Here is a 14,216-nt window from a genome sequence, read left to right as displayed (position 1 = left end):
AGTGTCGGTCGTTCAGTCCACTTGAGTTTGTACTTGGAATTAATGAAAGTCTGAAATTTGAAAAACAATTCATCATTATCACAAAATACCAGGGAGTCGTCGACATGAAGATGTAAGATGAGTAATCCGAGCTTGCACTTTAAAACATATACAGCAGAATCAGATGAGACAGGAAAAATTTCGAAACCTGCCGTTGTTGCCCCGAAATGTTGTTGCCAACGGCGAGCTGCTTGTTTAGTTCCGTATAGTGACTTGATTAATAACCATACACGGAGCTTTTGAGTTGGGTGTTCAAATCCTAGGACTTGACGAGCATAGACTACATCTTTCATGTTGCTGTTGAGAAATGCAGTAACCACATCAAACTGTCGAATCTTCATTCTCCTGGTACGCCTGTTGCCTTTTGATTTGGCGATGGATAGAGCTAATAAAATACGAAGAGAGTCGATCTTCCCGACGGAGGCGTAGGTGTCGTCGTAGTCAAGACCTTTAATTTGATGATTACCTAGAACGACCCATCGAGCTTTGAAACGAATAACCCGATTATGCTCATCTCGTTTCTTATTAAAGATCCACATCCCCCCAAGGATGTTAGCATTTGGCGGAGGATCAACTAACTTCCCTACAGAGTGATCCATTAAAGATTTATACTCCTCTTCCATCGCATGAATCCAAGCTTGTTTATCAGGACCAGCCATTGCTTGCGCATAAGTCGGACTATCAGGGTCAGTTCCTGTAGTCGCCGAAAAACCCCATCGATCTGGAATAATGGACTTCTTGCTGGTTATGATCATCGGACCAAAGGTTGATGTAGTGGCAACAGAAGTTGAATTGGTGGTCGCTGGAAAACCATATCGATCAGGTGCTGTTTTAGTACGTGCCGATCGACGTGTTGGAACAGCTTTGGGTGCAGGCTTTTGTTTGGGTTGAGAAGCCGCAGGCTCGGATTCGGGTGCCGGCTGAGGGATTGGATCAGGCAACGGTGCAGAAGGAGATAGTCGTGGCTGATCTTGAGTCGCATCTGATGCATCTTGGCGAACAGATTGGTCAACCGGCTGCTGACTCGAGAGTGGAACTGGAGATGGGGTCCTATAAGGTGAGCGTACGGATGAAACAGATGAGATAGGGGATGAATCAACTGAGATCGGCAACACATTTCCCTCTGGTTGTTCGCGATGAGGAGTAGGAGATTGGTTTACAGAAGGAGCCGATGAATGTATCGAAGGATCAGATGGGGTATCCAACATAACATGTTCACGATATTGAACATGTTGCTGAGGCGGTGTAGTCGAATACAAATCTCTTAGTTGTTCAAAGCGATTAGGTGATTCGACTGCCAGTCGTGGAGCATGAATCGATGAGCTCAGAGGAATCCTAACTTTAGGATAGATCGGAGACGGCTGGTTAGATGAATCATGATCTGATGATAGCTTTGGGGAGGATGACCGATGAGGTGGAGGTGTTGCCGTACGATCGACCCTTACAGGAGTTGATGGTCGAGATACATTACGATCATTAGTTGCCTGAGTTGGTTGTGGCGGAATCGATGCCGTTGGGGTAGATTGAACCAGTGGTGGAGAATCGAAGAACTCAGGCAGAATAAGTTCTTCTGGAACATTGGGGGAAAAAGAGGGGTGAATTCCAGGAAAGACGTCCTCGCGATATACCACATCCCCTGTGACCAACACTCGACCAGTTTGCTTGTCCCAGAGTCTAGCAGCTCTAGCTCCCTCCTCCAATCCGACGAATATGAATCGTCGAGCAAGGGCACCAACCTTAGACTTTTGGCTCCTGTCCACTGCAAAACACAGGGACCCAAAAGGCTTGAGACGGTCAATATCAAAAGGATGAACATGACCAGGAAGAAGAGACTCGAATGTTTCCATAGGAGTCTTGTGTGATAGTGCCGCATGAGGAGAACAATTGATTTGAAGCACGGCATACTTGGCCAGTTCCCCCCAGAGATGAAGCGGGAGACCTGATTGAATAAGCTGACTACGTATCTTCCCCAAAACAGTACGGTTAAACCGTTCAGAGACGGAATTTGCTGTGGGACGCTCAGCTGGCCCACGTTCTATCTCTATACCTTCCTGCTTAAGGTATTGAATGAACTCATTCGAAGAGTATTCACCTCCCCGATCCGACTTCAGTTTATGAATCTTTCTACCACACTTCTTTTCCATTAAGGCTTGATATTGTTTGAACGACTCAAAAGCTTGATTTTTAGATTTCAAAAGGTAGATGAGGGTGAATCGAGAATGATCATCAATAAAGGTAATGATGTACTTGAAGCCTGATTTAGTAGATGGAGATATGGGACCCAATAGGTCACTATGTACAACGTTGAGTAAATCGGGGGAGCGATGAAATGGATGAGTAGACGGGGATTGAATAAGCTTTCCCATAGCACAAGCATCACAAGAAACAAAATCTTTACGAGACAAAGATATAGATTTAAATCGGCGAAGAAAAGAGATTACAGCATCGGGATGAAGGTGACCCAGACGTTTGTGCCATAAATCAGCCAGCTTCTGAGCATCAGTATAAGAGAAGTAGGCGAGGGATGAAATGATTTTAAGCTCAGGTGTCCATAGCCGATTTGTTTGAGGGTTTCGTCGCATTTTGAGGACTATCTTTCCCGTAGGATCCGTGATGATGCCTAGATTTTTGTCGAACGAAGCACGATATCCATCATCACACAAACGACCGATTGAGATAAGATTACCAGTCAACTCGGGTGAATACAAGACATCTCTAAGAATAAGGGACTCGAACCTAACAGTCCCCTTGCTCTTAGCCCAGATCGCTCCGTCCTGAGATGCTACACCTATACGAGTCGGTTTGATGTGCTGAAGATCAGATAGAAGTGACAAGTCGGAGAACATGTGGCTAGTTGCGCCTGTGTCACAAATGATAGGATTCGTGTTGGAAGTTGACGCGGAAAAAGCCTCCTCCCAATAGGAAACATCTTCATCGGCCTCGGGAGCAGAATGAGTTAACTGAGCAGCGTGAGACGAAGTTGGTTGAGGTGCCTTGGTCTTCTCGTATTCTAAAAACGCTCGCCACCTCTTTGTCCGGCATTGATCATTGGTATGTCCTGTATGGCCAAGAGAACAACGTGTGGTTGATTGTTGATTGGATGAGTTCTTCTTTTGAGCAGGTCTAGACCTTGGATTTGATTGGTTACGCCCGGCAACAAGAGCAGTGTCAGCGCCTGGGGTGGGATTTCGGGTGGCTTCGATTTTTAAGAGAGAATATAATCGAGCAAGAGTTAGAGATTGAAAATTGGTTAAAAGACTCTGAACTAATGGAGTGTAGTCAGAGGTAAGAGATTTAATAAGAATGATAGCAAAGAAAGGTTCGGATATCATATTGTCAGGTGTGGAAGCTAAATTACTAAGCATATCATTATGTAATTTTCTGAACTTATTGATGTGATCGTTCAAATTATCATCATGAGACATTCTGAGGGATATGATATCAGAAAATAGTTGTGCAGTAGAAAGGCCTCCTGCATCATCATCATGACTACATAATAGCTTAAAGGCTTCTCGAGGTGATGAGCATGTCCGTATGACTTGAAAATTTTCTGCGTCGATAGTCGCATGAATCGCCGCTAAAGCTCGAGAAGAGTTGGTTTCAAATTCATCTAAAGCAGCCTCATCGGATTCATCAGGGGCTTTGAGATCTTTGAGAATATACTTTGATAACCTTTTTCCACCGAGAATGGTGGTCAACTTGAGTTTCCAATCGTTGAATGTTCCAGTGGAAAGTTTGACAACTGAAGAATAGGAGCTGAGAGAGAAGTCGTTTTGTTCAATTGATGTCATTTTGAATTTTTGTTCGATTGTCGGAAAAGGAATTGAGTTTTGTTGTTTGAAAGGTTGAGATGACTCAGATCGTGGTACTTTTGATTTGGTTTCTTCGGAGATAAGTTCTGATTTGGCGTCTGTGGCTTCGGTAGGGTTCATCCGAAAACGCGAGTTGTAGTCAATTCGGGAATGTGATTAAATTACTTTAGATCTGTCTGAAACTGATAGTTTGTGATGGAAAGAGGAGACGCAGACGTTAAAAGAAAACGCTGGGCTCATAACCTGTTACAAATCTGTCAGAGCAGGGATGATTATGGTTCAGAACAGATCTAATGAACCTAAATCAAAATCCCACGAATTGAGTACTCACCTGTCAGAGCAGGGATGATTATGGTTCAGAACAGATCTAATGAACCTAAATCAAAATCCCACGAATTGAGTACTCACCTTTCACCCAAGAATGTAGAAGAATATCTTGGATCAGTTTATTTCCATCACAATAATAAAGAAAAGAACAAGATATGAATGAAACATGATTGAACTACATACCTGTCAGAGCAGGGATGATTATGGTTCAGAACAGATCTAATGAACCTAAATCAAAATCCCACGAATTGAGTACTCACCTTTCACCCAAGAATGTAGAAGAATATCTTGGATGAAGAAGGAGACTTGCTTCGCTGCTCTTCCAGGTTGAACATTAATACCAGTTGAAAACAAAGATTAGGTTAATAACGATGACAAACAGTTGTAAAACATAACATAACACACTTAAACGCTACATGTGAATTAACAAATGGTATATGAAATAAAACACAATTAAGTTAAAATACATAACGAGATTGAAAACTTTAACACATTTCCCATAGAACGTAGAGGAATGATTTCTCTTAGAAAGGCAAGAGCAAGCAGAGCCAGAGTCTCCCAACTGCGTCTGGGATAATCTGGTATCCTTGCACATTTTGTAGGGAGTGTGGGTAGGACAAAAAACTAGAGTGTGATAACTTTATTGTTACAAAACTAATAACAAGTTTATGTGGAGACTAGTTAGTGTTATTGTACTAAAGTGAGCCACGTAGATTCACAACTACAGTTGGATGGATAGCTTTGAAGGAGTGCAAAAATTAGAAGGAAGATGAACTACTAGCGGGGGACAAGAGTTCTTGGCCTTTAGCCTTTGTTATATGTAACCTCCAAGCTCTCATTTTCTATGATGTGATATATATGTATGACCAGATATCCTGAGGAATTTGTTATTCCCTATCTGGTTGACTGGGAACATGTCTCCTTCAATTTATTGACATCCTTGTCAATCACCCTTCTTACGACAGGTTCACGCCTTCATGGACTTGCTCCACACATCGTGCCTCGTGTAAAGGCCTAGACATGGATCAATGATCTTGAGTGGTCATAGGATGCTGGAGATGGAGCAATAAGTTTACTTAGGTATCCTTCCTGTTTGAATGCTCTTGATTTGTAGATGACAGCTTGTGATGGATTTGATGCCCAGCACAGTTTTCTTCAAAATCGGTCCTTATCTGTCCCATAATGCACCCAGAATGGGTTGACAGCTTGCAGAGATGTGTTCAATTACATGTCAAACACTCTCAAATGACCAGTTGTAAAATGTCTGATCACTTGTCAATATCAAGTCAAAGACTTGGTGAAAACTGAATGAAGTAAGGTTACCAACATATTCACAACAAATGTGTAACATTCTTACAACGGTGGCAGCCACTGGCCTGCCGGTTACTCCTTTTTGGGGGCTGTGAGGCCATGTATGATGTGCACCCTTTTTCTGCGCCTTTGAGTGTAGCAATGCTTTGTAGCGAGTGTGTAGTGGTTTTGCCACTGCGCACCCCAAGTGAGAAGGGAAAATCAATGAGTGATTTTGTGTGTAGTGAGGTAGAGCGCAGGGCTACGCTCCACTGCCAAAATGAGGCAAAAACCTGAGCATAGTGTAGCAATTGTGTTGCTGTCCCCACCTCCTAGATTTAATCTGGCACATGCGGGCCCAATTCAAATGTGACACCTGGTCAGATATTGCAACACCTCTTTGGAATGAAGCTTTCCTTGTAATCCGAGTTACACATAGCATTATATGCAATTGTCAAATGTTTTAAGTTTGATGGAGGTGCTAGAATGATATCTAAATCAAATTTGTTACAAATTGAATGTGGTTATTAACACTCAAATTCAGTGTAATCAGAAAGTGGTGTAATGTCAGGCAGATCCTGTGACAGCAGATTGAGTAAAAGTTCCTGATCACATTAGGTCAATTCACACACGTGTGTGGTACAAGCTCTGCGTATTGGGTCTACTCCCTTGAAAATTGTGTTTCAAAGGTTCTACGCCTGCTGAAGGGGAGAGGTTTACGTGAATTTTCACAGCTATAAAGAGTTTGCCAGCTTATTGCCCAGCAACATATCCTCAGGGTCCAAACTCAAGTCTTTCACTTCCAGCTTCCTATTAGTCGTTGATAAACTTATACTATATAAGCAATAAGCTCTGAGAAAATTTGGATCCCAATATATATAAGTTCCAGCTACAAGAATTGTTTTCCGTCAGTACTTTTTGATTTTTCCTAAAATTCTGCTCTTGATGTCTCTCCTTCTTCTATATTCAAACACTTTGTTGCCTGTTAAGCAGTGATGGGATATCCCATTTGCCCAGTTCCCTAATATTCTTTCCCTGAAAATTGCTTGAAACCTTGATATACCCTATTTTATCTGCTGGTCCAAGAAGATGATTGTTTTCTTCCAATCCCCTACAAATTTTTATCTCAATAAACCTTGAGTCATTTCCCTCGTTTAATTTCTGATATATGATATTGGTTAGAGGCTTTACAGACAATAATTTTTCTTTTTCTTTTTATACTTCTAGCATATACCAACACTGATTTGCTTGTTAGGAATTCATTAGATATCAAATTTCCTTAGATCCTTGATATTCCTTCTCTGAGAAATTCTTAAAACCTTGTCATACCCTAGGTTATTTCCAGGCACCAAATAATGGTTTTTCTTTTTCAATCTCCTACATCTTCTTATCTCAATAAATCTTGAGTCCTTTCCCTTGTTTGATTGTTGATGATATTGGTTAGAGGCTTCAGAGAGTATCAAGCCTTGGAACTGAAATCTTCTATACATTTGACAGCTTACGCAAGATGAAATTTCAACAGATCTTTGTTACCATCAATATGTTGATGAATCACACTGCCCTTAGTAGTGTGATCCCTCAACTTGAGGCCAACTCAGCCAAGCAATTAGAATTGGCTGACCCATCAGCTTGTGGATCATCTGGTGTGGTCTACCCAGGCATCACTCAAGCATACAATCAGAAATTGGAACATGCAGCCCAAATGGAAGCACAGGCAGAGAAGGAGTTTGGAACTTTGTCTCGCACCATCCATCATGATAGAGATTTGATAGAGTTTCAACCACCAACAGAGTTTGCACCCCAAGCTCCTGGCGTGATTCCGCCACCAATGATGCTTACACCAGCAGCCCCTGGTGGTATTCCATCACCAATGGTGTTTACACCACAAGCCCCTGGTGGTATTCCATCACCAATGCCGTTTACACCACCTCACGGGATTGTACGACCACCAACAGATCCAAATTTTCCAGCCATATACGCAAGAGAGTTTCGGAATGACGCATCTGATGATCACAAATACAAATACATCATAGGAGGAGCTGTGGCTGTAATTCATACTTTTGCTGCTGCATTATACTCCCTCATGGACCGTGTCAGATACGAAAGGTAAGAAACCCCATCTTCCATCTGTCCTTGCATATATCTTGAATAACATTTGTTTTGTGGATTATCAGGCATTAGTTGGCAACCAACCTAGAAAACAAGATGTTAGTTGTGGCAGGTGGTCAGTCTTCCAAGTTCGGCTGTGAATAGCAGACTTGAGGCACTCAAAAAAATCAAACAAATGTATCAGAGGAAAGGGATGAACAAAATTCACAAAACCTCAGTTTCTTTTCACTTGTCCTTATAGAATTGGATTGTTATGGTAACTCACTCTTTTTTGTACCAATTTCATCCTTTCTTGAATCCTCAAATCTTCAGTCTACTCTTGTCATTCAAAACTCTATCAGATTGAATGTTTTTGGTACTTCACTCTTTTTTAAATTTCATCTTCTCTTGAAATCCCAACTTTTCAGTCTAGTCTGCTTTCTATGGTATATATATCTTAGAATTGAATGCAGGACAACTGTTTCCAGTTTCTGCTCCCCCATTGCTTCATTTACCTGCCCTGTGGCAGTCCCTAAGACCCACACCCCTACCCTCCCCCAAACACGCCAAAATTGATGTTCCTGCCAACATCAGAATTCTATGTACACCACACCTCTCTATCATCCCTCCACCAATTGCTACAAGCACTTCACCATCTTTTCACAATCCAGCTCCCTTCACAATTCAGCAGCCTTGGTACAAACCCACATGTAGCACTTGTGAACCGCACATGACATGTCACTAAGAGTTATCTACTCACCAGTTGTATTACATAGATGCTTTCTTCTTTATCCAACCACCAATATACTCATCTGATGGCTTGGTACATAACCATCCCTTCATTCCACCAACGAGCCTCATCCCCTGAGACAGGTCCTAACAAGCCTTCAATACTCTGCCACCAGTTGCCAACATTAACTTCAGTCCAATGACCCCTGCCCACAACCATCTTGATTTACGCGGCTGGGTCACTCCATCCCTGAAAACTGTCTTAGCCAAGCTTACTCAGATCATCCAGCACACAGCCTAACCACAACTCTCACAGGTGGCTTCTATTTCTGCTAAAAAATTGTTTTCAAAGCTTGTTTACAAAAATCAGACAAAAGTCAAAGCCAGTGAATTGTTTCCCTTTCCTTTTCAAGAAATTTGAATTGACAATATATCACTTGAATATATACTAGCCACATTGAGAGGCAGGCCAGGCACTGACCAGAAGGGTCCATTTCAGATAAATTTGTAAAGAATGCTCTAGGCTATGCTGGCTGACAAATCAACCAAGAAGGAGACCTTTGTTAAGGGCAATTGGTTGGATGACAACACAGAAGCATCCATTCCATAAGCCAATGGTGATCATAACAAGTAAAAGACCGGTTTGCTCACAGAACTCAACAAAATTCACCAACGTCTCCATACACCAGCCAATCAAGTTTTGTACAAGGGTCAGAAATCATCCAGAAACATGTAAAATCGGACCTTCATCTTTAATCACCGGTGAATGATCCACACTTACTATCAAGTGCATGAAGTACACTCCCCAATCCTACCAATCAGTTTTTCCTTTCTCACAGCACCCCATCTCACAAATTCACAACCTACACATGGTTTGGCATATGCATTGATCTAGCAAACAACCCACAAGATCCAGGTGCCACTCACATATCATTCCACCACCTGTGGCGCCTACACCAAGCAACTACGTAGTCAATGGTGAACTGATGTGCACCATGGACCTTGAGTTGGACCTGAAGCCCAGAGCACATATGACACACTGAGCAACTAAATTGTCAATTTGAAAGAACTCAGATCAAACTTTTTTTGAGTGTAGATGCTTTTTCTAATGCTGCAATGGATGTCCCATTAAAGCAGAATTTTATTTTATTTATCTTATTCATGGTGTTATTGACACAAGGTGTTGCCAGAGCGCTCTGATACGGCCCTCACAGCAGTGCGGACAGCTTCATAACATTTCAGAGCAGCTTCACAGAGGATCAAAGGGGATTCACAGCAGTGCAGGAAGCTTTAAACATCTTGGAGCAGCTTCACAGCAGATAAAAGGCACTTCACAGCAGTGTACAAAGCTTCAAAAAATTAACAAATTGGAAATACAAAGAGCAGAAAAAGCACAATAGGAAACAAACACAAGTCAAGAATCTAAAACCTCATTGAATTGCCATATGTGGAGACAATTATATTCTACTTAATGATCTAATCCCAATTCAAGATAAAAAGCAAGCAACCCACGCACACATGACATCCAATACCAAAAGTACCAAAAAAATGATGAATCCTACAATCACGTTCAGGTGAAGTTTTCAAGTGACTGGTGTTTTTTTCTTTTGCTTTTTCTCTTGAACAGTTTGATCACCATCAGCCAAAGCCTTGAGCTTATGCATAAGATTGTTGTTTCCCTGTGACCCTGTGTGAACTTCCTTCAATTGATTAATCTGAGTAGCTTGAGCATGAGATGAAACACCTGTAATTTGTTTATGTGTAGGCTGACTATTGTTGTTGATATTGTTGTTGTGGATTTGATCTGCAAGCCCGGATTACTTTTAAGATGGACTAGCACATCAGCGGCAAGCTGTTGCGTTCACACTGCAAAAATAATGTATTTTTCCAAGGTGAAAAATGATTGACATTAATGCACAAAATGATTAATAATGCAGAATTAATGCACAAAAATGCAGAATTAATGCAAAACTAATGCATTTTTAATCATTTTGTGAAATAAATGTAATCATTTTTAACCTCGGAAAAGTACATTATATTCGCAGTGTCAAAGGCTTGAAGCACAAAGACATGTCAATACTGTTATAATCCTCATATTGGATTATGCTTATTTTGAGTAGAAGCTGCCCTTCTAGATTCTAGAGCTCAACATGTTGTATTGCTTTTCCTCATTCTTCAATCTAAGTTATACTATAAGATACTCTCTGATCTCTTATACTCCAAGCTCATAACAAATACTAAGCTTCCTAATTCTCACTATTCACTCATTTCTCAAAGGAATCATTTTTATTCTCTGTTGGAAATTTGAAAGATGACATGCAGATGTCTTTTCCACCTGTTTGCCAAAAATTACATCATATAGAATTTCTTCTTCAAGACAGTGAAGTCTCAGAAATGATTTTGAAGCTGACTGAGATAGTCAAGAATCTCAAAAGTGGGCCCAAACAAAAGACCAAGATGGCATCATACATTCTTCCATGTTGACTCTCCACGCGGCTTGCCTGATCTTCTTCCTCACTATAATTTTTGGTATTCAGAAAAAAACACAAACATGTGACATTCTTTTCCTGATATAGAGGTTTGTTTGATTGGGTAATTTTTATTAGTTTTCTGAGAAAAAAGAATGGTTTTTCATGAACCCAATTGGGCAAAAGTGAAATTTACAGGCAATAAGCAACTGAAAGCAATGATGTATTTGGGTTTGTAAATGCACATTCAGATCTTGGGGATCAAAATGGTATCATAGATTCCTGCAAATGGGTTTTCCAGGTGTGGATTGACTGATTTATTGGAAGTTTTCATTGGATGGCTCGAGTGGAGCTATCCAGGGGCCTGTTCAATGCATCTGATTATCTGATGCTTTCTCTGACTTGTGTTACCGTTAACTTGTTTAATCTCTAACCCTTGTACCTTTAACTCCTCCATCCCGAGAACATGAGCAACCTGCTCTTTAAAACATCTTTCCCTGGTTGGTACTACCCAATCCCATAGCTATCATTTGGGTTATCTCGTTGAATTGTCATCATAGCATGGAAGATGTGCAATTTAAACCACTTTCACAAGGGAAAATAGACTGGTTTTGACAGCGGCGCAATAGGATGTTCACAAATGGTCTGAAATATCAACGGAACTATGTGAGGCTTGACAATGAAGAACCATTTTTTTATTGATCAAACTGTGCACAACGCATCAAAGGAAGAATCAACCACTTTGGAAATGAAAACTTGAAATAACCTGTAAATTGAGTACCATAACAACAAAATAGTAATAGGTATTTGCGCCTAGTCTCTATTATTCACAATAAGCTTGTAGAGAAATCAAATGTGCATTCCATTGTGAACTACCTGATGTTCAGATGATAGAACAATATGAAAGGCCAAGATAATGAAAGATACATGACTGATATGGTGTACATGACCAAGTTGCAAACAATAGGTAAGTAAGAGACGTACATTAATCAAGTGATATACAATGATCATTAGAAGTTAAAGGTCAACCATGATTTGGTGTATCCAACTATTCACTTCCGTGATGGAACTATCCTACTGCATCTCATTAACCTACTTTATCTTAATTTGTCAATCTCCCATAAACAAACGGCTTCCATTTATCATTTTCCACTAATGCCTGACCAAGAAGGTCAAGGCCCCCTGTGGTGTAACCACCCTACACAAATTTATCCAATTTACCTCCCTGGTGTTCTTCAATAATTGGCTGCTGTAAACCCATTGCCTTGTAAAAGAACTTCAGATTGATCATCATGCTGTTATTCATTTATATCATTTATAGAGATTGACCAAGGATACAATACCATCAAATTTCAAACACATTAGCCAAACTACTGCCTCCAAAGTCTTACCCAATACCTCACAAGAGAGCTTGAGTAGTATCAAAAACGCAATTCATATGTATGTCTTGCTCAATCTATAAACGTAATACCTGATTGAAGTTGAATGCTAACAAAGCTTGAACCTGCGCTATCCGGTTATCATAACAGCCAACCTGATCCCTCAATACCTGTAGTTCTCTTGGCCAGCCAAAATTCACATGTTTCCGCGCAAACTCCATCCCAAAATAGTTGTGGCACCCTGGAAAGCGGTTCCCCAATGTTTCTGTCAAACAAGTGGCTCCATTCTGACATTCATTCAAGGAGATAAAACTGAAACCAACCTGTGAAAACAGTCATTGCAAGGCCATAAATCCGACTGGTCAGAACTCACAAGTAGCTAGCTATACCAACTTACTCCAGGAGCAGTGGTTTGGATTAGCTCATTGTCCGGTTGTTTACATTGATTGATCAATTTGAAGGCAAAGGAACCAATCTGAACGTACCTTTGATCAATTTTTTGATCTTCAAACATTCTCAAGTTGTTTTTGACCTCAATCTGAGTGTTTCAATCCAAGTAAGCTTTTTACTCAGTTAGTTGGATAGGTTAGCTCATTGCATAGAAAATACTAATAAACACTGAAAGGTCTCGATTGTCTCTTTTTATGTTGCTTTTCTTGAATGGCATCCGATCCATCAACAGGTGAATCAACCAAATCATCAATTTTAGAACATGATTGAGTTGCTTTTAGATTTTGAGCAAGGGGTTTGACTTGCAAAGTACAGGTCAACTTAATACAGTCATTGTTTCAATTAGTTGATTGCAAAAGATTAATTGAGTTAGCTTTTTATAATCTTTGACTTGAAATCACATCGGATTGATTGATTTCAAGGCAAGAAGAAACCATTTGGATCCATTGATTTCAAGGCAAAAAGAAATCATTTGGATTGTTTTCTTTTTCCTCAAGTGATGCTTCAATCCAGAAACTAATTGATTTCCTAGCTCACACATGTAAGCTCTTTGAATCAAATTAGTACCCCGCCCTTCTAATTTTTCAAGCTTTCACCAGTTTGATATTTGAGAAGACTGACCAATAAAATCTTTTATTTTCTTTTGATTTGATTGGGCTCTTGATTGAATGCTCCGTTGAAATCACTCAATGTCAATGCAATAATCATTTGGTTGATTCACATATTCATCCACATATACACTTCTCATTGTATCTATGTCAACCTGAGAGGCTTTTGCGGAGCAAAACCTCCAAGGTATGCACAAAACACCTAAACACCTAACAAAACCAATAACAATAATTACAACTCTATCACTCAGTTTCAAGAGTGTAAAAGGAATAACTTGTCCAGACAATAACATACTTCTATCTCTTACCAAGGGTCCAGACAACATTACCCTGGCCAGGAAGCTCCTTTTTTTATCAAACACATGAAGTCATTTTAAAAATAACTAGAACTCGCATCAGAACAAAACCACTCTGGTACGAATTTGACAATTATATATTAAAAACCCTACTCAGGAATTAGTACCCAAAACAACCCAACCAGGCAAGAGAAACAGGGAAGGGCTGCTTTCTTACAAACCAGTAACAGAACCTGATCAGCTTACCACGGCTCTATGATAACAAAGCAGGGTTTTGATGACATCACTAAGTAAGTTCATGTATTTGTTATATAAAGACCTCGTACCATCTAAGAGTAAAAAGAATCATCCTTACGACTAACCTTTACTATAAAAAACCCACCTTTTTTCTTAAAAACTCTTTTTCTTTTCAAAAAGCTTTTTAAACAAACCCATTTTCTTTGGCCCTTGCTATCTGCAGCCCACACAAAATCCATGTAGGCGCTGCCAAAACAGCGCCTACATGAAGGTTTCCCTCAAAAAAGCGCCTACAGGCTGAAAAACCAATGTAGGCGTCATTTGTGTACGCCTACATTCTAAAAATAAAATGTAGGCGTAAATTTGAAGTGCCTACATTGTGTAGGCATCACAAAAATGCGCCTACATCTTTTTTTTGACTGTAGGCGTAACTGTAGGCGTAATTTTTGTGGCCCCTACATATTTTAATACCAACACCCTTATAATTTAATTC

The 14,216-nt window shown here is 40.3% G+C and overlaps 1 protein-coding gene across 1 annotated transcript; it reads left to right on the top strand.

Moving 5' to 3' along the window:
* Positions 1-6,823: 6,823 nt before the first annotated feature.
* MELLADRAFT_95617 (uncharacterized protein) lies at positions 6,824-7,649 on the top strand (the record flags this gene model as incomplete). Its single annotated transcript, XM_007418123.1, has 3 exons — positions 6,824-6,826; positions 6,913-7,574; positions 7,643-7,649. The coding sequence occupies 3 exons, from the start codon at positions 6,824-6,826 to the stop codon at positions 7,647-7,649; spliced, it is 672 nt and encodes a 223-aa protein (XP_007418185.1).
* Positions 7,650-14,216: the final 6,567 nt, after the last annotated feature.

The sequence above is a fragment of the Melampsora larici-populina genome (genome assembly GCF_000204055.1).
Source record: "Melampsora larici-populina 98AG31 unplaced genomic scaffold MELLAscaffold_85, whole genome shotgun sequence".
Taxonomy (NCBI): domain Eukaryota; kingdom Fungi; phylum Basidiomycota; class Pucciniomycetes; order Pucciniales; family Melampsoraceae; genus Melampsora; species Melampsora laricis-populina.
Note: the sequence above shows the minus strand (reverse complement) of the source record. Positions and strands in the feature narration are given on the sequence as shown.